The sequence below is a fragment of the Solanum stenotomum genome, chromosome 11, assembly GCF_019186545.1.
Source record: "Solanum stenotomum isolate F172 chromosome 11, ASM1918654v1, whole genome shotgun sequence".
Lineage (NCBI taxonomy): Eukaryota > Viridiplantae > Streptophyta > Magnoliopsida > Solanales > Solanaceae > Solanum > Solanum stenotomum.
In genome coordinates this window covers 44,613,803-44,638,924 of record NC_064292.1, presented here as the reverse complement: position 1 = coordinate 44,638,924, position 25,122 = coordinate 44,613,803, and the positions used below count along the sequence as shown (strand labels likewise).

Here is a 25,122-nt window from a genome sequence, read left to right as displayed (position 1 = left end):
AATCGATATAAATTATGAGCAAATTCATAGATGCAAAACATAGAATAACAATGTGTTGGTGCTCAACCTTTTTTCTTCACCCAACTTCTGTACAACTCTAAATTGAGTTGCACCAGTTTCACAATCGACAGGACGAGAAAATCAAGGCTTTGATCAGTTGTAATGTTCTTCTCAATACTAATTGGCACAAACTGCAATAGTTCCACAAAGGAACCATTACTGAATAGTTTCTGAGTTAATGAAACAGCCAATAGTGCTTCTTCTGTACACAGACTGACTAGACTAACTAAGCCAGAGAAAAACAGTAAGAGTACAAGAGACTAATCCTGCAATGTCAATGTTAATGACTACAAACGAAGATAAAACCAAGAATGAAGCTCTTCCATGGACATTGCAAGTTAAAGGCTATATAAGATTGAATGCCATGAGTTAATCCAACAGACAATTGGAAATACTGAAGTTGATGCCTCTTCTCACATCTCCCTGGCTTAGCTGCTTATGTTCTGGAAGAACTCTACAGGTACAGCTGNTGATCAATAAAACTAAAATTTTATTTCTTTATATTTTATTTATGATTACTATTTATTTTTATCATATTAAAATTTGTTGCAAATAAAATGTTCTTGATTTTTTAAAAATAATTAATATTTTGCAACAAAATCTTTTGATTGAAAACGACAGATAGTATTTTAAAAAGAATACAGAGGGCATAGTAAAATAGCATAAATATTTAAGATTGAAATAAAAAAATACCAACAACAAAATAAAGGCAAGGTCTAGCTCACAAATTATATTAAAAAGGTAAATCGCATTAGACAAGCTCTGTAGAATGAGCTCAACCGGGGAAACATGCGGAAGGTTTCGAATTTTACAATACTTAATTTAAGAGATCACTTACTCAATCAACTCAATAACTTTTGGAGGTAAGGTGAAAAAATTTACCTATTCTTAATTTTCTTCTTAATATTTTTTTCATCTTAGTTTTGTTGTCTTTTGACTTATTTATTTTTGGTGGGGGACAGGAGGGAGAGGTGAAGGACAGTTGAGTGTTGAACATCTTGTGTATTTATTGTGGATATATGATTTAATGTACTTTGAAAGTATGAGAACACACTACTCTTATAATCCCTTTTTCCGTTCACTTTTAATTATCATGTTACGCTTTTCAAAAGTCAATTTGATTAATTTTTAAAGTGAAACTAGATTACATTAATTCGATATTTTTAACAAAAAATTTAGCTATGCAAAAACTATATAAAAAGTACTATAAATTGCAATTTTTTGCATATCAATATGATGAAAAATACATCGTAAAATATTAGTCAAAGTACTTATCATTTGACTCTAAAAAAGAAAATCATGACAATTAAAGATAGACGGAGATTGTATATGACTTCATTTGAGTTATTGCAATTTTTGGATTTTGGGAGAATACATCTCCTTCTTCATTGCTTTCTTTTAAGCTATATATATTTATTTATTTTTTGTCTTGGACTTGATTTTATTGTTCAAGTCTCAAAAATTTAGGGTTTGTTTGGTCATACGATATGAAGCTATAATTTAAAATTATGATATGAATGAAATGAAGTTGAAGTTTTGTTTGAATATACTATTTGAACTTTTTATGTTGTATGTTTTCTCATAAACATAAAAACTCCATAAGTTGTAAAACTATTAAAATTGTCTCAATTATTTATACAATCTAACCAAATAATCAAAAGTTTATAAAATCACATTATACATTATCACAAAACTATTCTAAAAAATACAACATTTATTGATCAAACTTAATTCAATAAAAAAAAAAAATTGAACATAAGTTGTAGTGTTCAAGTTGTTAGTAGCTAAGGAAATTATTTTTGCAATTAATGTCACATCGATTAATCTTGTCCACTCAATATAATGATTTATTTTTATTATTATTAAACATTAATTTGAATGAAGTAGTAATAAATTTGATAAAAAATAATGAATTTGGTGAATATAAATGGTAAATTAAAAATTAAAAGTAAAAATAAATTTATATTGGAGAGAATAATCGTTATATGAGATATAAACGGTTTTAAAAGTAATGATATGAATTATAAATTTTATCTAGATATGAAACAAATGACTAGTAGATATATAAACTTGTGAGTCAATTTTTGTATTTGAAAAATGTAATATCATGATTTGAAGTCCTCAAATCATGATTTTTGGAGAATTTGAGATTTCATCTCATGATTTCAAATCATGAGATGAAATTAGCGTAAAATTGCATGTCCAAACATTTATTTTATTTCTTAAATTCATATCATGAGATAAAATCTCATGGTCAAACACCTACTTAATGTTAGTATAATTTATAGACAACTTCCGCACTAGATCGAATCATGCATGCAGCACAACACCTATACATGTTTTTCCGGTCTACTTATTACTCCATCTATTTTAATTTATGCCAATTTTTTTGAATTTTGAGATTTAATAAAGTCCTTTTTTTTAATTGTAATTTTTTTATATGTGTTTTAAATATTCTGAATTATCAATTATTGTAACTTATAGTACTTTTTATACGGTTTTCAAAATATGTAAATTTTATTTGTTAAAAACATAAAGATTTCATATCTAAATTCACGGTCAAAATTAAACTATTTGACTATTAAAATTTGAATTATATCATATAAACCGGGACAAAAAAGTAGTGATAACTAAGCCTATAATCTAGTCAAACTAACTTATACGTATTTTTGACTTATGTACAAGTTTGGGAAATATTCACGTCAAAATAAGTCAAAAGTCATAAATTAATATCTTTGATTTGTGTCTTTTAATTAGCTTATAAACATGTTTGATTTGCCAGATCCGGCTCCTCTCCATTTCTCTTCTCTCCATTTCCCCCAAATTCCTACTTAAATATATGACACTTGTCTTATTTAAATATTAATGATATAATTTTTTAAGTAATCAAATGTATTAATCATGGTTAAAAGGATTTATATATTCACCATTTAAATCTATCTAATTTAGTTATAAAAAAAAACCATGTCATAATTTTAAGCACCACAACTTAAATTATTTTCGTTATCTATAGTTTCTCCATTCATAAAAGAAATATTTCTGCATAAACTAAATTTTGGCAATTCAAAATCAACATTTAAATAAATTATTTTACGAAGAAAAAAAAGATTGTTAATCATAAAATAAAATTTCTAGTATTTAGATATTAAATAAAAAGTATTGAAAATTACTTTTCCATAAATTATCGAAGAAGAATAAATATTTTTTTGCTAGACAAACTTTTTTCAAAAAATAAAATAAAAAATGTATGTCGATATTAATCGTAACTCAAATTGTAAACTATAGAAGTAAATCCATTCGTTCTCAAAATTTATGGAAACTGATATTTTCTTACCAAAGTTGGAAATTTTAAATATTAATATTTCTTATTTTAATCATGGTTGATTAATATACTTTTAAGAATACTAATTAAGCTAGACCTTTGATATTTAAGCAATATAGGTGTCACTCATCTAAATAAGAACTTGGGGAAAATGGAGAGAAGAGAAATGGAGAGGAGTCATATCCGATTTAACCAAGCTTTATACTATTTCATCATTAATATTTTTATAGATTCTCAAAATACCATTCACAAAATCAAATTTCGAGATTTCTCTTTACCATATATCAATCGTTTTTCCTTTTCTTTACAAAGATATTTTAATTTATATATTTTTTGCTAAAACTATTAAGGACATTTTAGGCGTTTAAACAAAAGAACAATTTATGAATGCATATTTACATAACACATTTTCTCCTTATTTTCAATTTCAACACTTATATCCAAAGTCAAAACTTCAAGCACATAACTGCTTATTTATATAAATAGATTTTAACATTTTAAACACTTAAAACTTCTATTTATACTCAATTAATCCAAAACAAACACTAAATTTAAATTTTGAATCAAGTAAGTAGAGACCAATAGAAGATTAATTTTGTATCTTACCTTCATTCGTAATTTTGTATATTTCCTTCTTTTGAATATGTTCCTATATTTGATGAAACATATGCAAATTTTGCACAAACACAAGAAGGAAAGAGTAATTGGTCATGGCAAAGCAACCATGTAGCAGTATAAATTTAACCAAGCTTTGTGGAATCCCTATGAGCAATTCGATTGTAACATCTAGCATCAGATCATTATTGCAGCAACTTTGAGAAAATAAATAAATTACAGGAAAGTAACTGGGACGTGGTAAATTAACGATAGAAATGTATGTACTTGAAATTATTTTTTGATAGATAAGTAGTCAATAATATCAAATTAGAAGAATGAAGGACAAAAACATAGGTTGATAATGCATATACCAGATACATTTGAAATATATAATGCTATAGTTATTCATAATATCTCAAAGAATGATATACATTAATGTATCATCCATAATAATGATCATTACAATTATTTGATACATCTTAATTATTACATTGGCTGTATGTATCATATTCACAGCACTAGCCTGATACAAGTTATAGAAATCAGTAATACTCTCACATTAGAGATACAAAATGTTTCTGATACATGTTACTTCTTACTTTTTTGTTGTATGTATCACATACAATTCATTACATTTATTTACTATTGTTTCATGCTTAACAGATTGATACACATTCTCTCATAACAATCCATGTCAGACCACAAAAAATTATGTAGAGATATCAGATACAAAATTAATTTTACACTATTAACAATTTATAACTAATGTATCATGAATATCATATCAATATTAGATAATCATCAAAATCAAAAACAATTATCACCATGATACATATGCTAATAATAATAATCTATCTATATATAATTGAAGGAGAAAAAACACCACATGTCAGCACCACAAATTTTCAAAATTTTAAATAATAAATAATTAAATATTAAATAGGATGATGTAACTGATCTGTATTTAAGTGATTAAAAAAAATTAAAATATTGAAAAAAACTCCCTTTTTATAGGAAAGAAAATGAATAATTCTTTATTTAATTACTCCCGTTATTTTTAACTCAAAGCATTGTGACAATAGTGGAAGAATGAAAAGTCGTGCAAAAGAAAAGCTTTCTGGCAGTTTTGCCAGTAATTTTTTTATATATATAAAAAATAACTTTATCAAGATTTTCTTTTAATAAAATTTGAGTTTAAATTCAAATTCAAATCATGAGAATAGTAGTAGAAAAAATAATCCAAACGAAATGCTTCTTACAAATTTTTGCGGTTATGCCAGCTTTTTTAAAAAAAGAATAAAAAAATTGTCAGTTTTTCTTTTAAAAATAATTTGAATTTGAATGAGATTGAATTCTTATTAAAATATTAATCAGTTACCATTTTCAAATTTGAAACTTATAGAATAACTTCTCTCCTATTTCTCAATATTTCTAGATTTGAAATTAATATAATAACTTCTCCCTTATTTCTTAGTATTGTCTTTCTATTATCTTTCATTGTGAAACGAGATTTTTTTTTACTTTCACATATCTCCCAATATATGCAATAGATATATACATTATATAAAATGAAAAGCAAACGCCAGAAGATCTAAGGAGATGAAGAACCAAGGAAATAAAAGAAAGACAAATTCATAAAGGAGAAACGAAAATCTCATAAATTCAATCGTCATTCTCATGAAGGTAAAGTTGATAATTTACTGGATTTAAATTAGGAATTTTGTACTTAAATTAGGCTTATAAAAATTTAATTGTAAAGATTTGTTGCAGTAATTAATACAATCAATCTATTATTGTGATGTGATCTATAATTATCTTGGAGACTCTTAAAATAGGTTTTACTTCTTAATTTAGTTGATGAATGTCTAGAGAAGTGAAGCTATTACAACAGATTGGGATGCGAATTGGATGTGGTTTACTTTGATGTCTAAGTATTTCTTTTAGCTAAATTTTTGATTAAATTTACTTGATAAGAGTCACACATCTGGGAATTGACATGAACGAAAAGAACAAAAAAAATTCGCCACACTATAGTGACATGTTATTAAAGCCGTCAATATGGGCTAGGCCTGTTGGGCCGGCCTGGCCTAACCCGGGATTTAATAGGGCTGGGCTAAAAATTTTGGAGCCCATTTAAAAAAAGGGCTTTTTAGCCCGGCCTGAATAAGTCTGCTGATTTGTGGGGCTTGAGAAATATAAGTAGGGCCAGCCCGTGGGCTAATACAAATTAATTAAAAAATACAATATAATATTAAAATTTAAAATTAAAGAGATCCAAACTCAAAATCTATTTAAAGTTTTTTAGGAAATCACTAAGTATAGTAGTTGCATCCACCATGAAAATGTCCAAACACTTGTTGCTACTCGAAACTGGTTACATGGTTTTTCTTAAACTGGTAATATATTTTTGTGTACATTTAAATATTATAATTCTCAACTTAGTTATTTTTTAATATTTAACTAATTGAAACCTCATATAAATTGCATATGAAAATGAAGATGTTAAGACAACCTTCCCACAAGTTGATTCAGATATGCTTGATGAAGATGATCATGAAGTTGTTAGATACGCCATAGGTTTCATGAAGTGTTAGATACGCCATAGGTTTCATGATTTTTTAAGGAGTTTATTTTTTACATTTTTATGGTTGGAATATTGTCAATTTTTTTGTGTTTTATTGTGATCATTGCAAAACAGTTAGGTTAATATTTCTATTTAGATATTTATACTTTTACTTGAAAAAAACTTAATAAATATTATAAAGATAATTTTATTTGTGGATTTGATTAACAAGTAGTAACATTAACACTATGTAATATTGTTTTGTCGATATTTATGATAATATTTTTAAATTATAATTTATAATTTAATTTAATAATTATAAAAAAATATATAACTTTTTAAAAAGTGGATTGGCCCGGCAAGCCTGTAGCCCACGTACTTGTGGGTTGGGCCGACCGTTTTCTGGCCCACACCAAAAATGGGCTAGCCTGGTCTGACCCGTAAAATGTCAAAGCCTGTATGGGTTAGCCCGGATGGAGTGGGCTAGCCCATATTGACAGCTCTACATGTTATGTTATCACTTATACTATGGTATATAGGTGAGTGTTTCTTACTTCTTTATATTTGATTGAGTGTTATCAAGAAGTAAGTAAAAATATAAGTTATATATTAGATATTTTGTTAACAAAATTTAAATTAGAATTTGTATACCAAACATTGCAGCATACGGGCTCATCATATTTGTTTTGATAAAGTTTTGTGTTTTGATATAGATCAAAGTAAAAAATTGTCAAAGCATGGATCTGTTTTGAATTCAAAACAGGGTTTTTAGGTGAGTGCTTCTTACTCTTATTCTTTAAATTTAATTGAATTATATCAAATGAAACTAAATTCAAAAATAGTATATTGTTATATTAATTAAGAATATAATATTATACTACAATTGTTGATCTTGTGCAGAATACATTGTGAAAAATATTGCATATTAGTGTTAAAAGATTAGTTAATACGAAGCATGGACCTTGGAGAACCAACTTCAAATACAGATCTGCGGAGCCGTGCATAATAAACTTTGCCTCACATGTTCTCGATATATATTTTTCTCCTAAAATACTTCTTATGAATACTTATCTAAATTGGATTAAATATCGCCCCAAAAATGATATTATCTTTGTGAAAACTTATCTAAATTGAATTAAATACTTCTTATGAACTTATCTAAATTGGACCAAATATCATCCTAAAAATGACATTACTTATCTAAATTGAATTAAAATTTGTTTCAAATAGTAAATTGTGAAAATTCAAAAAATATAATAGTTCATGAAAAGTTATCTAATATATTTAATTTAATTTAAATTGAATTAACTTTTGTTTCAAATAGTAAATTGTGAGAATTCAAAATATATAATAATTCATTAAAAGTTGTCTAATATATTTCATAAATTAACTCTTTATTGAATTCTAATTAGATTTGGTCTAATCCATTAGATGTTTAATTCTTAAGTTTTATAAGTTTATTTATCAAAATTCTTATAACTGCATTTATATTTTACTTTCATGTACAAACACTTTAATTTATTGTTTATTTGTTTATATTCACATGTTATATTAAATCAAGATGATGATTTTATTGGGATATAACAAGAGGTATGGATCAAATTAACTTAGAAAATTGGGAAATGAAGTTACAAGAATGATGGTGATGATGATGGATGCAGTGGAGTTTTGTATCATTTCAATAGTTTAAGGATTTTTAGATCATTTTCTGTTAAAATAATTATTACCTTCTTACATTGCTCTTTATTTCAAAGTTATATTATATTTCAGTTGGTTTAATTTGTATCACTAACTATATGAGAATTGCTTATGAAATTAATTCTTGAAAAATTCTAAGAATTATTTTTAAAAAATTAAATTTTATTGTACATAATATAAGATCTTACGATAGTTTTAAGTCAATTGGTTGCTTTTTTTCCTCTACTATTTGTTAGATTATGATAAGCTTCCGATAAAATCTGAACAATGACATTTTAAATAAACTGAAATAAATAAAAAATAAAAAATGTTATAAATTTAATTTAATACTGTTATATTTTAAAATATCCATGCAACGCGCGGACACGAATACTAGTGTATTATACAAGATTGGAAATAGAGATAAAAAAAACTCACATACCTTTTTCTATCAGATCTCTTTCCCAAAGCTATGTATTTTTTCACCAATCTTCTCTATTGTATCAATACATAGAGGATACATTGTAAATTCAGTCTTTTTTTTCACCTCCAAATACAGTTTTACACTCATGTCGTTCTTAATTTTCAATGGAACCTTCTACGATGTATCTCATTTTCAAGTTTTTCCTAATCTCATCGATCTCCAACTCGACTGAAATGGTGGCTTTGAGATTCATGAATGAAATCGATTGCCCAACAATAATTTCATCACTTTTATAACCTTCATAACTCACAAAAAAAATCGCTTGTCCAAACAATTTTGTGTGATACATTGAATTCAAATTACTCGACGATTTCAAATTGACGATTCAAAATCGTGAATCATTTGTCCAATCATCTACAATGGCAGATTTGAGATTCAAGCTTTCGAATTGATGGAGAAGATGAAAATTTGATTTTTGAATTTTGTGAACCTATTACAGATTGAAATGGATTGATGTCAATCAGTTCTGCGTGATTTGTGGAAAAGAAAAATCAGTTCTGCATGATTTGTGGGGGGGNAATCAATTTTACGTTAGTATTTCATATTAATCGCAATAGACAAGTTTTATAATATATCACAATTAATGTATCCAAATGAGACTTATGTATCCGAATGACTAATATTTTAAGAGATTTTTTTAAAATAGAAAAGAGTAAGGATTTTTGTAAAATACAAAATTAATTTTACACTATTAACAATTTATAACTAATGTATCATGAATATCATATCAATATTAGATAATCATCAAAATAAAAAACAATTATCACCATGATACATATGCTAATAATAATAATGTATTATACAAGATTAGAAATAGAGATTAAAAAAAACTGACATACCTTTTTCTATCAGATCTCTTTCCCAAATCTATGTATCTTTCCACCAATCTTCTCTATTGTATCAATACATAGAGGATACATTGCAAATTCAGGCTCGTTTTTTCACCTCCAAATACAGTTTTACACCCATGTCGTTCTTAATTTTCAATGGAACCTTCTACGACGTATCTGATTTTCAAGTTTTTTCTAATCTCATCGATCTCCAACTCGACTGAAATGGTGGCTTTGAGATTCATAAATGAAATTGATTGCCCAACAATAATTTCATCACTTTTGTAACCTTCATAACTCACAAAAAAAATCGCTTGTCCAATCAGTTTTGCATGATACATTGAATTCAAATTATTCGACGATATCAAATTGATGATTCAGAATTGTGAATCGTTTGTCCAATCATCTACAATGGCAGATTTGAGATTCAAGCTTTCGAATTGATGGAGAAGATGAAAATTTGATTTTTGAATTTTGTGAAGTTGTTACAGATTGAAATGGATTGATATCAATCAGTTGTGTGATTTGTGGGAAAGAAAATCAGTTCAGCGTTGTTTGTGGGGAAAAAAATCAAATTTTACGTTAATATTTCATATTAAGCTCAACAAACAAATTTTATAATGTATCACAATTAATGTATTCGGATGATTGATATTTTAAGGGATTTTTGTAAAATAAAAAAGAGTAGGGATAAAATATAATTTAACTTACACTATGAGATTTATATAAGTTATATTATATATAAATGAGGAAATACATAATTACCCCATGAAACTTATGCCTTTTTTTAAGTAGACATTTTAAGTTTGCGGGGGTCCAATTACCCCACGAAACCATCCAAAAGCACAATAAATACATCATTTTGACCCGTTTCAAACCCATCAGTGTTGTCACGCAGGTTGGGCGCATCAAGGAATAAAAAAACAACATCCAACCAATGTTAAAACGCCATGTGGCATTCCCAATTTGAATTAACCTCTTCATTAAATAGACCACCTTCCCAAAATTCTCCATTGTTAGCCGTTGGAGATCTGCAATTGGACCAAACACAATTTTTCCCCCATGATACCATCTCAAAGTTATAAGAACAATTGACATTGTAAGAAATCCTGAAAACACAGTTACAAATAGATCTCAGAAACACTAAATCAATGAAAGTTATAACAATATTCAACAACAACAACCCAACAACAACAATATTCAACAACAACAACCCAACAAAGAAATACACATCAACTGCAACAGGCCAACTATAGATGAGTAATATACACAACAACAACATGACGACAAACAAAATACACATCAAACAATGTAAAATAAACTAACGACTAATCACTACAAAATTCACTTATAATGTAAAATAACTTTTTTTCAAAGGTTTTTCAAATAACTAACATATGAGCCTTTACTTCTTCGTTCTGACACCACTATTCAACAAATTTCAACCAGCAATGTTACCAACTAGCTTCGCCTCATGAAGTTTCTTAGGGTTTTGATCGATCGAAGAGAGAGACGAGGTAGGTGAAAGTGAAATGGGTTGGATGTTTCTTAGGGTTTGGGTTATGAGTTAAAAAATGAATGGGTTAGGATAAAACTCAGCCTTTGTTAAATGGGTTGGAGGTGTGGCACACGCTCTTGGATTGAGAGCACTAATTGGTGCAAAAATGATGTATTTATTGTGCTTTTGGATGGTTTTGTGGGGTAATAGAACCTCCGTAAAGTTAAGATGTCTACTTAAAAAAAAGGTATAAGTTCCATGAAATAATTATGTGTTTCCTCTATATAAATACCTTTTTATGTGCGTCCGAAATCAAAATGACAAATTTATTTTTTTTCTTCAGAAAACATAAACGACATATCATATTTTTTAAATTAAAAGAGCAAAATCGCTCATGAGCCGGTCTACCCCGCACAAAATTATGTCAAATCCTCATCACTCATCACTTGCCCCCACACACTACAATTTCACAGACATACATAAATTAAAGATTGTTTCCACAAAATATATCAAAACACACAAAAATGATAACCACACACTACTTTATCTTCTTCTTCTTCTTCTTCTTCTTCAGCTTTGCTTCATCCCATGATACCAGTATAATATTCACCACCTTAGGAAGATCAACTTATGCCTTCGACATCTTTGCTCTTCCAACAACACACCCACAAACCGAATTCCAGTTGACCGATGGCAATTCCGTTAACTTTAACGGCCATTTCCCGGCCACCCTACCACCTTCCCTGCTCTCCCGCCTACCCGATGATGATTCTGTCAATTCCGGGAAGCTGCCGTTTCATCTTATCTATGTGACGGAAAGGAACGGCACCCATCATGTATTTTACGACGCTGTGTTTCATGGGGTTGGTGAAAGAAGAGCCATACTTGAGTTTCCATCTCAAACTGAATCGACTCGAATTCAGGTTCCTTTGGTGGGTTTTGAGCAATTGGGTGGGAGGGTTTCTATGAAAGATAAGCCTAGTTTATCTGGGGAATTTTTGATATACGTATCGACTCATGAGGATTCCGGTGTGCCGAGGACGAGCTGGGCTGCGGTATATTCGACTCACTTGGGTTCCGGGTTGACCCGGAGGTTGACACCTAAAGGGGTTGCTGATTTCAGCCCGGCAGTGTCTCCTTCCGGCGTTTGGACGGCTGTGGCATCGTACGGGGAAAAGGGTTGGAGTGGGGAGGTTGAGGAACTCGCTACGGATATCTATGTGTTCATGACTCGTGATGGGTCGGGTCGGGTTAAGGTGGTGGAGCACGGTGGCTGGCCGACATGGGCTGATGAGTATACTCTGTATTTCCACCGGAGGTGCGATGATGGGTGGTGGAGTGTGTTCAAAGCTGTACTTCCAAAATCAGGTGAACTAAGTGTCGACTCAATCTCTACCCAGCGAGTCACGCCACCGGGTTTGCACGTGTTCACACCAGCATCTTCTCCGGCGAACAAGAATCTCATCGCCGTCGCTACCAGAAGAGCAGGTTCAGAGTATCGGCACATCGAGCTATTCGACGTTGTTTCTAAGAAGTTCACAGAGATAACCCGACCTGTTTCACCTCATGCTCATCATCTGAACCCGTTCTTCTCGCCGGATTCTTCATGGGTTGGATACCATAAATGTCGAGGCTCAGGCAATGGAAGAGGGAGCGATACACTGTTACTGGAAAATCTTCGAAACCCGTTACCCGGAATCTCTCTATTCCGGATTGACGGGTCATTTCCATCATTTTCACCAAATGGTGATCGGATAGCTTATGTGAGGTTACCTGGATTATATGTGGTGAACTACGACGGATCAGGTCTGCGTAAAATTTCATCAAGAACAGCCTTTTCCACAGCTTGGGACCCGAAAAGAAAGGGAGTAATTTACACTAGCTTTGGACCAACATTTGCTAGTGAAAGTACAGAAGTGGATATCATTTCCATCAATGTAGATGATGAAGACTTGAGCTACAAACAAATGACAATAGGAGGGAAGAATAACGCGTTTCCGTCCCCTTCACCTGATGGAAAATGGATCGTCTTCCGATCAGGGAGATCAGGTCACAAGAACTTGTACATAATGGATGCTTTGGAAGGAGAGGTGGGTGGTCTACGTCGATTGACAGAGGGGCCATGGACAGATACCATGTGTAATTGGTCACCGGATGGTGAATGGATTGCATTTGCATCTGATCGAGAAAACCCCGGGTCAGGTAGTTTCGAGATGTATATGATTCACCCTAATGGAACAGGACTCAAGAAGGTGATCCAGAGTGGTATGGGTGGGAGGACTAACCACCCCTATTTCAGCCCGGATGGGAAGTATATAGTTTTCACTTCAGATTACGCGGCTGTATCAGCTGAGCCCATCTCGAACCCTCATCATTATCAGCCATATGGTGATATATATGTGATCAAATCAGACGGCTCGGACATCCGAAGATTAACACACAATTCGTACGAGGATGGTACGCCCGCTTGGGGACCTACTTTCATAAAACCTGTGGATGTAGAATGGCCTAACGGTGGACATCCCTGTTCTTTTGAAGATTGTCACTGGCTGAATGTTAGGCCTAATGCCAGTGTAATGGATGCATCCTTTGGCTTAGGTTCTGCCAAGATTGAGTGTGCTCAATGAACTTCTCTTATAGGGCTTGTGTTTCTGTGCTATATGTAAATTATAGAATAACAATGTATCTGTTGATACAACTCAACGTCTATTGTGATGGTGTAAAATATTTTTGCCAATGTATACGGTTGAATCCTTAATCGATATAAATTATGAGCAAATTCATAGATGCAAAACATAGAATAACAATGTGTTGGTGCTCAACCTTTTTTCTTCACCCAACTTCTGTACAACTCTAAATTGAGTTGCACCAGTTTCACAATCGACAGGACGAGAAAATCAAGGCTTTGATCAGTTGTAATGTTCTTCTCAATACTAATTGGCACAAACTGCAATAGTTCCACAAAGGAACCATTACTGAATAGTTTCTGAGTTAATGAAACAGCCAATAGTGCTTCTTCTGTACACAGACTGACTAGACTAACTAAGCCAGAGAAAAACAGTAAGAGTACAAGAGACTAATCCTGCAATGTCAATGTTAATGACTACAAACGAAGATAAAACCAAGAATGAAGCTCTTCCATGGACATTGCAAGTTAAAGGCTATATAAGATTGAATGCCATGAGTTAATCCAACAGACAATTGGAAATACTGAAGTTGATGCCTCTTCTCACATCTCCCTGGCTTAGCTGCTTATGTTCTGGAAGAACTCTACAGGTACAGCTGGAGGGCAATACTTCTTTGCAACAAATTTGTACTGTTTCAGAAAACCAAACATTAGAATAAACTCGATAGATGCCTACATGACTCTGTATGTACATGAACATACATGTCTATCAAGTCATTATTCAGTTAATATCATTTGACTAGTGTCGAGAGAAGGTTGATCATTTATCCCCCGGAAAGGTTAATCGTTTATCCAAGATGATTCAGAAGACATTAATTTTCCAATATAATAGAATGTTTAAGTGCAGTCCAGACTCCAGTATTCAGGCTTGGGATGAATTGAAAAGAAAATTATGCAAACCTATATCTAGAAAGTGTGTATATGTTAGAAACTCGATAGGAAATGTATGCAGATACCTACATGACTCTGTATGTATTATTCAGTTAACATCACTTGACTAGTGTTGAGAGAAGGTTGATCATTTATCCCCCAGAAAGGCTGATCATTTATCCAAGAAGATTCAGCAGACATATTAATTTTCCAATATAATAGAATGTTTAAGTGCAGTCCAGACTCCAGTATACATGCTTGGGATGAATTGAAAAGAGAATTATGCAAACCTATATCTAGAAAGTATACATATGTTAGAAACTCGATAGGAAATGTATGCAGATGCCTGCATGACTCTGTATGTACATAAACATATATGTCTATCAAGTCATTATTCAGTTAACATCATTTGACTAGTGTTGAGAGAAGGTTGATCATCTATCTCCCAGAAAGGTTGATCGTTTATCCAAGAAGATTCAGAAGAAATATTAATTTTCCAATATAATAGAATGTTTAAGTGCAGTCCAGACTCCAGTATACAGGCTTGGGATGAATTGAAAAGAGAACTATGCAAACCTATATCTAGAAAGCATACATATGTTAGGACTTCATTCCACTAATCTTTATTGTCAGAAGGGGCTAGGATAAATTACCTTGTGTTGGCTGTATTTTTCCCTGACTGCTGGTAAGCTAGAATTGTTGTTATTGCAGCAAAGGCTGTGTAGTGCCATGACACAGTCTCGTAAATCAGAGGGTTGGTACAAAGTATAATGCCTCAAGGTAGAGTTCTGTTAGGAGTTTCCAAAAGTCAAATTCTATAAGAATATATTTGTCGAAAGGAGAATAAGAAGCGAAAACGCATTATAACAGCTTATATGATTGTCACAATGCTAATTCGTACATACCCAAGGTTTCACTGAAGGAAGAAGAATATATTTGGCCAAGAAAATTGCAGAAGCAGCAATGAGTGATGGAGCATAACAAAGCATGTTGTATTCTAAAAGAGAGAGTTCTGCAATGTAGCTAGCCAAGTGTTCCAACTGTAGTGACAGAACCTGTAGATGATTATAAAATTTTAATCAACTCTTGTTTCTTATATAATTGGAGAATTATTAACCTTAAAGTGAAGAGGAGGTTACCTCATTAAGTCCTTGAGCAGCTCGAACAAACCTCCTGCAGTATATCTCAACAATAAGTTCCTAATCATCATACTCAAAAGCAACTACTAGATCATGGTAAGAATATTAACCTCAGAAAACATTTGGCTGTTGGAGCTGTCATTTCAAACTTCAAGTAATTTAAAACAGCAGACTCCATTTGCAACACCTGCATAATACATTAAGTCTTAGTGCCACTGCAAAGTTCAACCACTGCAGGTTCTGTGAATCAAGATCATATACCTCCTCCTTGAAGTAAGTGTTGTCTGTTATGTAGCAGAACTCTTCGACTTGAGGTGCACAGATCTCCTCATATTTTCTGCAATAAAGCATTTCCCATATTAATGTCTTAGAGCATTTTCTTACAGATATGCTTGCAATACTTAAGGACACAAGAATATGAAAAGCACTCAAGGAAAAATTTGTAAAGATCATGGCGAAAACATATGCAGTAGAGGTCAGAAGGTAGTTTCTTACGATGCGATCATCATGCAAGCTACTCCAAGCAACTGTAGTCGTTGTCTGTCCATCAAGTTGCCCGAAAGATATCGATCAATGTAGTTAATTGTCAAATGCAGCGTGTCTGGGACAAGCCTGTACTCCTCTGCAACCTATACCATCAAACAAGTTCCATATCAAACTGTCGATTTCTGAGCTCATCCACATTATTAATTAAGTCGTAAGTTGGGCAGGCTGACATTTCATCAGGGACACAGATTTAGAGAAGAAAGATATTAGAAATTTACCTCAACAAGCCAGTCAATTAAGATAGCGCGCATGCTAGGATTGATGTCTTTCTGTACTTTTGCCATGAAATCTGTGGAAGGCCTTTTCTTTGCCTAGTACAGTGATCAAAGATGACATTAAAACATGTTTGATAACAAATGTTTGTAAAACTACAATTCGGTTAAAGTTAGCAGCATTTTTATACCTCAGAGGCTCTCAAGTGTGTATATATGTCACAGGCCATTGTAGCACATAACTGTGGGTCAACAAGATTGTTATCAATGTTGACAATTTTGTCCCCTGATTCCAAGTCCACAAGTACATCTCTCTTGCATATATCTGCTGCTGGAATTAAAAATAGATAAATTGTATTAAATAGATGTTATAGTTAAAATGAAATGCTAGAACAAGGACTATTCTCTGCTGAAAAGATCAAAACCTGCGGCTTTGATATGTTCTGAGATGTAGAGGGTGCTACACGCCTTCTTCTTGATGGAATCAACTGCAGCCGATTCAAGGTCATCTATGTATTCGACCTCCGGACTTCTCACTGTGTCAGAAGTTGACATAGATTCATCCATGGAGACTAATGATCCATCTGAGTGAGATGGAGAAATGTCCATGCTGCAGGTGGCAGGAAGAGGAATGGCAGTGATCTTAGGCACAACTGCATCACTTCTTTGAATAGAAACAGGTTTGCTGCTTGGTCTGACAGAGGAGGATGCTGGCAGAACAGCAGTCACTGAGGAAATGTTCTTCTTAATGCTTACAATCTTGGACGTACATGGTGCCTTCCAAAGTCAAAAATGATTCCAAGTTAGTCACAACTTCAGATACAAGAAGCAATCTTTTTTCAATTTACACACATTGCAAAACAGTATATTAAATAAAAGGTTAATCCCAACTGTGAAAACTAAAAAATATCAAAAGTTTGCTTAACTTCTTCTGCTCATTTGTGTAATGATAATCAAATTAAGAACAGTAATATAATCATTTAAGGAGACAAAAAGCAGGAATTGGTCCACTGGTCCACAGTAATGATATGCTAAACAATTCAGGTTAACACCGAAATAAATAATCTAGAATGCCACTGGTCCACTTCATGATTGTCCAATGATACTATGTCCATTTGAAAAAAAGCAAGAACTTTTGTTCAACCTAATAACATAAACATTAGAACTTTCTTCAAATGTTCAAAAAGCAAAGTTGACAGATAAACAAAAAGCAGGAATTGGGGGAAGATGTTTCAAATATTCCATTCATAGTACTTTTTAACCATTAAAAAAACACTTTAACTCAAACATAATTTATAATAAGATAAAACAAATCCCTTGATAACTAATGCATTTCCTGCACAAAACAGTGAACTTGTTCAAAAAAAGGCAAGTCAATTAACAAAAAAATTAACTTCCAATTAACAAATATTGACAAAAAATTGAAAACCCACAAATCCCCTCATATCAAAAACCCTCGAAAATCACTTAACGTGATTTTCTCAAACTGATTTTTACCCAGTATCTTGATCATTTTTGAAGAAAGTTCTAATGTTTATGAAACTCCAAGAAAGAAAACCCCCAAAAAATAAATCACAAAACCCAGTACTCTGCATTTTCCTCCTTCGAACCAGCAATAAAAAAAAAACCATAACCACCATACAAAAGAGAAAAACCCAGAACTCCAATTTACGCAAGAAACCCCATAACCAACATACGAAAAAGTAAATCATCGAACAGTAATCAAAACAACGCAAAGAAAAAGAAAAACCCAGTACTCTAATCACCTTCCAACAGTAAAATACACATAATCAAGCCATTTCATACAAAAACAGAGAAACACTCACAAGTTTGGAGGAATGAGAAATCGAGTTCCGAGCAGAAACAGTTGTATGATTCGAGATATTAGACAATGCCGGTCGTTTCTTGGCCGCTCCAGCATTCAATTTTCCGGTCTGATTATTCTCCAACCCTGATGAATTCGCTGCCATTGCCTGTCTCTTCGCTACCGCACTCGAAACAGACGAACGCCTATTCTGGGTCGTCATCATTTCCTCCTTCAAATCAAACAAACGATCAAAAAAATTAACAATTTTTCAACAATTTTTCATCAATCCTCTTCTTCAAGAAAAACGAAGAAGAAGAACGCTGTGTTTTACTCTCAAATTGTGAAAAATGTGAAGTTAATATATAAAAGCAATAAATAAATAATACATTTGAATTGATTTAATCTGAACCGTCCATTTGATTTAGGTATTCGTTAGGAGCGGACAAAGTTGGCCCCACTAAAATCATCTGTTTAATTGGAGTTGAGAATAAAAAAGTGACGGACCAATCACATGAAGACACGTATGGTAATTGTACTGCGGGTGATAAAAGGACTGTGAGTTTAGTAAGTAATTTTTTTTGAATTCAAATTTGAAGCGATTCGTTCTTGACTTTAGTGCACCCAGAAAAAAAGCCCCTTTGTTTTTTAATTCACTATAATAAAGCCAAATACAAACAGAAAAAAGTTTTTTTTTTTGGGAAAAATAAAAAATTTAAATTATACGTCCTAATTATATGGTAATTGACAGATTATATAAATAGAAATGAATTTTGGTAATAAGGAATGAAATAAGTGAGCTTATACTATGTTTAGTACATATGAATTTAAAGTTAGAAAAATAAATTTATTATAATAATTAAAAACAAAAGTATATGTTAGATAGTTCTATGGGCGTTTGGTCATGTTTTATTGTGAAATTTTGTACGAAGATAACTTTTTGTTTATAAAGTGAAAACTTAAATTTGGCTATGAAATTTTTTTAATTCAACTAAAAGTTGTATTTCAAATTTGAAAATAGGTTATGACATGTTTTTCATTTCACATTTCACTTTTTGAATTGTATTTAAGTACATTCAATTATGATTTATAATTTTATATGAATGTTATTGTTTTAAATACTTTTGTAAAAAATATAACTAAGCAATACTATTTTTAACTCATCCATAATTTAAACTAAAATGAAAAAGTATTTATAATCTACAGTCATACGCCTACTAAGACTATTAATTTGAAATGAAGTTCATTTTTTATCCGTATGTTTTGTTTCAAAATTTTGAAATTATATTTGGAGATTATTTGAATTAGTTTTTGTTTATTAAACTAGCCACATTTTTAAAAAAAAAAAGTTTTTTGAAGTTCATTCACAAAAAAATGAACTGTATTTCACGTCCAAACACAATAAAAAGAATGACATATTTTAGGTGTTATCTCTATTTGCTTATATTTCAATTTATCTGAGGCAATTTTCATTTATTCAGTCCTAAAAATGATTTTCTTTTTCTTGATTGACAAATATATTAATGAAATTATCAATTCTACTCATATTAGGTCTCACTTATCTGACAAAAAGTTCACAAATGTGTATTCTTCTATTTTAAAAATCTCCTTTTTAAAGATAGTTTTGAAAAATTATAAAAAAAAAATGCTACATTTCTTAATATTCATGTTGAGTCACATTACATAGATTATATAAATGGGAACAACTGGAGTAATTACTATGATTATTTGTCCTATGATTCAGATTGGCACTCTACAAACTTTCTATAAATAATTGATTTATATTCTTTTTGAGGTTTTTATTTCTCTTAAAATAATTTCAAGAATGAAATTGTCATTTCTCCATCCTCTATATTATTATTCTTGGAGTTAATTTCCATCAATAGCATACTAAAATTACTTTTGTTTCATAAAATGCCAGCTAAGAGAGAAGAAAGGTTTTGAAGTGTTTAGTATTTTTTTGAGAAAAATAAAAACAGAGTTGAATGATACTTTTATTCTAAAAGAAACATAAGTAATTTTTATAGACAATTCTCAAAATATTCATCCATGCAAATAACTCTTTAATTGAAAAGCAAAATTTCTTTTCTCAAATAGAAGTAATTCTCCNCTAAGAGAGAAGACAGGTTTTGAAGTGTTTAGTATTTTTTTGAGAAAAATAAAAATAGTTGAATGATACTTTTATTCTAAAAGAAACACAAGTAATTTTTATAGACAATTCTCAAAATATTCATCCATGCAAATAACTCTTTAATTGAAAAGCACAATTTCCTTTCTCAAATAGAAGTAATTCTCCCTTAGTCTCAATATATATGATATATTTTAATGTCATATTTTATATTGATTAAAAATAGTTTAATTTTTAACCTCAATGAAATGATTCATAGTCAAAGAAATATTTAAAATTTGTTTTAGACCACAAATTTCAAAATTGTTCTTTTTCTTAAAAAATATATATATTAAATTAAACGATACCACATCAATTGAGACGGAATAATATTGCATCTATGGTACGGCATTTGTCATACGATTTGAATTGATACTTCAAGGAATGCTCAGGAAAATTTTGTCATTTTTGTTGGTCCTTGCTCTTTCGATAATCCAAAAGTAATAAGTCAAATATTTATCCAATGTAACATACTAAAAAAGCTATGAACATTGTTTTGCCAATTAAAAAAAAAATGAATATCCGTAGATTTTCTCTACTTTGAAAAAGTAATAATTCAAATAATGTTGATCCAATAGATTGGTAGTAGTAATTTGTTAAGTAGTAGACATATGTTTCTTTTTTTAGTTATTTTTATTTATTTAGAAAGAGACATCACTTAATTTTTAAAGAAAAATCAAGAAAAAGTTAGAATTTCAAAAGAACTTAAACAGAAAAATCAATTGAAATATCAAAGAGGGATTTGGGGTTCACATTTACACTTCAAGGAGGATTTTAAAGCATTTGAAGTATTCGCTAACACACGGTTATCTGACGATTTAAAATATTTGACTAAAACTTAAAGAAAATAGACATGCTTAATTACTTTAAAGGAAATACTCAACTTTTACACTTAAAACATTTTTTTTGAAGGAAAAGAACATATTTTCGTCTAAAATATGACTAAGTAGAGAAGCTCTAAATATTTTAGAAATCTAATAAAAAGGGGGAAGTATTTACTTCTTAAAAAGAAGCTTTAAGAATAACTAATAGGAGAATGACTCATCTTTGGGGATTTTGAATTAAGTTAGACTTTAAGATTTATTTTCAAATAAGCAAGTCATAATACAACAAATATAGGAATGAACATTTGGGTCCAAGTCTGGTTTCTGTCTGCCTGGACAAGTATTTGAGCCTAATTTTTGATTTTGGACGTTTAGCCTACTTTGTCCCTGTCCTAAAACTAACAAAATAGCTGTCAAAAATAGATGGGCTTTGGCCCATTTAACTCAAAATCAGTTGGTGGCCTTTTTTCGATGCTTTTGGTCCATTTTCATTAGGTATATCAGTTGTATCACGTTGTATACTGTTGTATATCAGCACCAAAACTGAAAATTAAGAAGAAATGAAGTGAATATAGTAGAACATTTAAATAAATAAAAATAGGAGTTACAAAAGAAATTATATCTTGCTTTTTATGTTATTTATTGAAAGTAGATCACGTTATTTGTCACACAAAGTTTGTCTAGTATTATTTTGAACTTGATATATTAAGATTTAATAACTTAATTTCTCTACATTTAGATAATAAATTAAAATAACAAAATTTAAGCTATATAGTGTAATTTTTTATCACGATACGTAGATTCTGAACATTTACTTAGTGTTGATTAAGATATATCCTATGATGTGGAACATATATATATATATATATATATATATAGATAATGTAGTAGCGAATGTGTATTTTATAGGTAACAAATTCAACTAATTGTAGTTTACATTGTATCTTAAATGAACTAATGACGCAAAAACTTTTACGGGATTCGTGTATTGAAATTAAACTCATAAATTCCTTGTGACAAAATGGAATATAGATAGATGGTCCAAGAAACTTTTGCTTTCATTTTTCTCTTCAACTTGTCATGTTTCTACATATAGGGGCTNGGGGGGGGGGGGTTACCCTGAGTATGTAGCTGATAACGGTAGTGATTTACTTAGAAATTATTGTAGGTTAATAAGACTCCAAATCAAAAGCGAGTAAAATAAAAAAAATTAAATACTTCAAAAATACTGATTACTAGGTAAATCATCTACAACATATAAAGGGGGGAGGCCGGTAGATGACAATGATAGTAACTTTTTTATAGATTATTGTAGATGAACAAGACCCCAAATCAAGATGAGTAGAATAAAGAAATTGCTTCTAAAGTATCGAAATAATAGATAATTCGTCCACTCTATTTATAGAGAGGGGGTTCTTACCCTAGGTATGTAGCTGATAGCAATGAAAGTATTTTTATAGATAATTGTAGATTAATAAGATCTCCCAAATCAATAGTAGAGTAGAATAAAGAAGTTACTTTTAAGAATGACAAAATATTAGGTAAATCACACACTATATATAGTTCATATTGGCCAGCAAACTTTGTTAAATGTAGAAGGTTCAACCAAGGTAAACCGTGCACTATATTTATAGCTCCTAGCGGCCAAGAGACTTTGTTAAATGTAGAAGGTTCAAGAAAGGTAATTCATGCACAATATATAGCTCGTATCGGTTAGGAAACTTTGCTAAATGTAGAAGGTTTGTAGCAAGGGATGCGGATAGACAATACTAAGAAAATCACAATTTTCCTATTGATAAATGGGTAATCCCACAAGATATTTTGATGGAATCAGTGAAAAAAAGAAAAAAATAAAGTGTTTTCACATGAAAAACTTACCAATGTTTCAGCGAAAAATCTTCTTCCCACCATATGTTTTCACAATGAGTTAATTCGATGGGAAAACATGTTTTATAAGTTTCTCATTGATTTGTGGTGGAAAAAACATGTAATTTCAATCTAGTAGGCAGGTCATTGTCTAGTGCTAAACTTACAATACAAGTTTAGAAACTATTAAACACATTACACATTGAATTTTACATAAAAGTCATCTATTTTCTTGATTTGATACTATAAACACACAAACTAAAAATGTAAAGACTACAAAGTTACGTATACATAAAAGGCTTGGGCAGAAGAGGGGGAAAATTACAAGGGAAATAACCGACAAGGAGTGATTTTCCACTTCTCTCATATGGATATATTATAACTAATGATGCGCACATATGGCGTAGATGACGTATTGACGTAACCACTGTCTAAGGTTCCAACTTTAATGAAACCATTCTATACTGCCTGTTGCGATTGCCCGTCTTCATAAACACTACGGAGATACAAGACGGGGCCCACCATGGTCGCCAGACTCTTTGTTCTCCCTTCAAGCAAGCCACTGAAGACATAAATTGAGTCGAGCTAGACTGATGACGCTCTTTCAAGGACAATGCACTAAGCTTCTGCTATGCTTGGGGTTCGGGGAAGGCTAAACCATAACGATCTATTGTATACAACCTTACCCGACATTATTTTCACATCTCAAACCCGTGACCTCCTGGTCACATGGCAGCAACTTTACCAATAATCTCAAAAAAATCACTAGCAACAATTTACAAATCTGTTTAGATTTACTAAGGTAGAGAGTGTTAAAGAATGTCAATAATGCTTGATGTTATGATCAAGACCAGAACACAAATATGTCTGCAAAATTTAAGGAATTCAAAACAGAAAAACATATAACTAACTAGATAGAGGCAGCGCGATACCACTGTCACACAGTATTGGAAAGTGAATAACTCCCAACTTCAAGTTTTGCCAAAGTGTTTTTCACTTAACTTGATGTCGATAAATTTGCGAATCTATAAATTCATTTCGGCCAATTAAACCTTCTCGAACTCTTTCTTTTTAAGAAAGTGAATACAGACACACCTTTCTTTAGTGTAGAGCTCCGGACATTTATTATGTTGTCACTACTGCTTGTTAAATTTAAATTGCATTAAAGCTCTCGTTCGAACTTCATATCCTGCTCGTCAAGTAGGCGCTTTATGCTCTGCTTTTCCAGTTAAAGTCAAGCTCCGGGTTTTCGCGAAGTACTCTTGTGCACCTACGTCATTCGGCTCGTGCGCAGAAGGTGGAGATCATAGTCTTCCAGGCCTACCCTGGGGGCATCTAGTACCGATTTGATTAAAAACAACATAACAAAACGTAATCATATTGCTGGAAAGATGGACCAAAAAAGTTGTCAAACTAAAAGATATGGTTTCATCTATGAGTCAAGAGAGAGAGATTATAGGAACCTTTTATCCGCCTCATCTCCTTGCACAACATAATGAATCTCCTCATTGCATGTGGCACTTTCTTATAAACCGGAGAATTTGTTCAGTTGTGAACATGGACATCCCCTCCAAATACTCTCCATTAACACCATTTTCTTTGAAAAATTGACAATAGCTATCAAGCTTTATTTCTTCTAACCATAAACTTACATCCTGGCAAAACAAAAGCAGTAACAGAATATCAGTCATTGTTGCATTCCCTCATGGACGTATTTTATTCCTCAACCTCGTGTTTTTTCGTCTCCCTCAATTAAGTAGCACCTTAATCAAATGGATAGAGGTCAGAGTACACAAGATAATAAGAATTTAGGTTATTACAAATTACAACTATCCTACTTAAGAATATCATGCTTCATTTTGCACCCAAGGGTGTGGCCTAACTGAGGACAATGAAGTGGGTGAAAACCATGAGGTCTCGGGTTCAAGAAACAAAACTACTAGTGATTTCTTTTCATTTGTCTAGCTAGCCTTGGCA

The 25,122-nt window shown here is 31.3% G+C and overlaps 3 protein-coding genes across 5 annotated transcripts; 1 reads left to right on the top strand and 2 right to left on the bottom strand.

The window, feature by feature from the left end:
- Positions 1-216: 216 nt before the first annotated feature.
- LOC125843639 (cyclin-A1-4-like) lies at positions 217-18,586 on the bottom strand. Of its 3 annotated transcripts, XM_049522789.1 has the most exons (12): positions 18,311-18,586; positions 16,910-17,261; positions 16,676-16,815; positions 16,491-16,583; positions 16,222-16,355; positions 15,988-16,063; positions 15,837-15,913; positions 15,727-15,760; positions 15,493-15,642; positions 15,241-15,375; positions 14,265-14,347; positions 217-479 (listed from the first exon to the last, which is right to left on the bottom strand). In XM_049522789.1, the coding sequence occupies exons 1-11, from the start codon at positions 18,512-18,514 to the stop codon at positions 14,276-14,278; spliced, it is 1,467 nt and encodes a 488-aa protein (XP_049378746.1). In that variant the 5' UTR covers positions 18,515-18,586; the 3' UTR covers positions 217-479; positions 14,265-14,275. The 3 variants fall into 3 exon arrangements, with proteins under 3 accessions (XP_049378746.1, XP_049378745.1, XP_049378748.1); XM_049522788.1 differs by lacking the exon at positions 217-479 and having other exon boundaries at positions 14,004-14,347; XM_049522791.1 differs by lacking the exon at positions 217-479 and having other exon boundaries at positions 14,004-14,347; positions 16,676-16,812.
- LOC125843637 (uncharacterized) lies at positions 11,513-13,819 on the top strand. Its single transcript, XM_049522786.1, has one exon. It carries the CDS (start codon positions 11,556-11,558, stop codon positions 13,656-13,658), a length of 2,103 nt encoding a protein of 700 aa, XP_049378743.1. The 5' UTR covers positions 11,513-11,555; the 3' UTR covers positions 13,659-13,819.
- Positions 18,587-23,576: 4,990 nt separating the features above from the next.
- LOC125845950 (uncharacterized) lies at positions 23,577-24,836 on the bottom strand. Its single transcript, XM_049525433.1, is given in 3 exon segments — positions 23,577-23,707; positions 24,609-24,647; positions 24,650-24,836. Coding segments are annotated over 3 exon segments (357 nt in total).
- Positions 24,837-25,122: the final 286 nt, after the last annotated feature.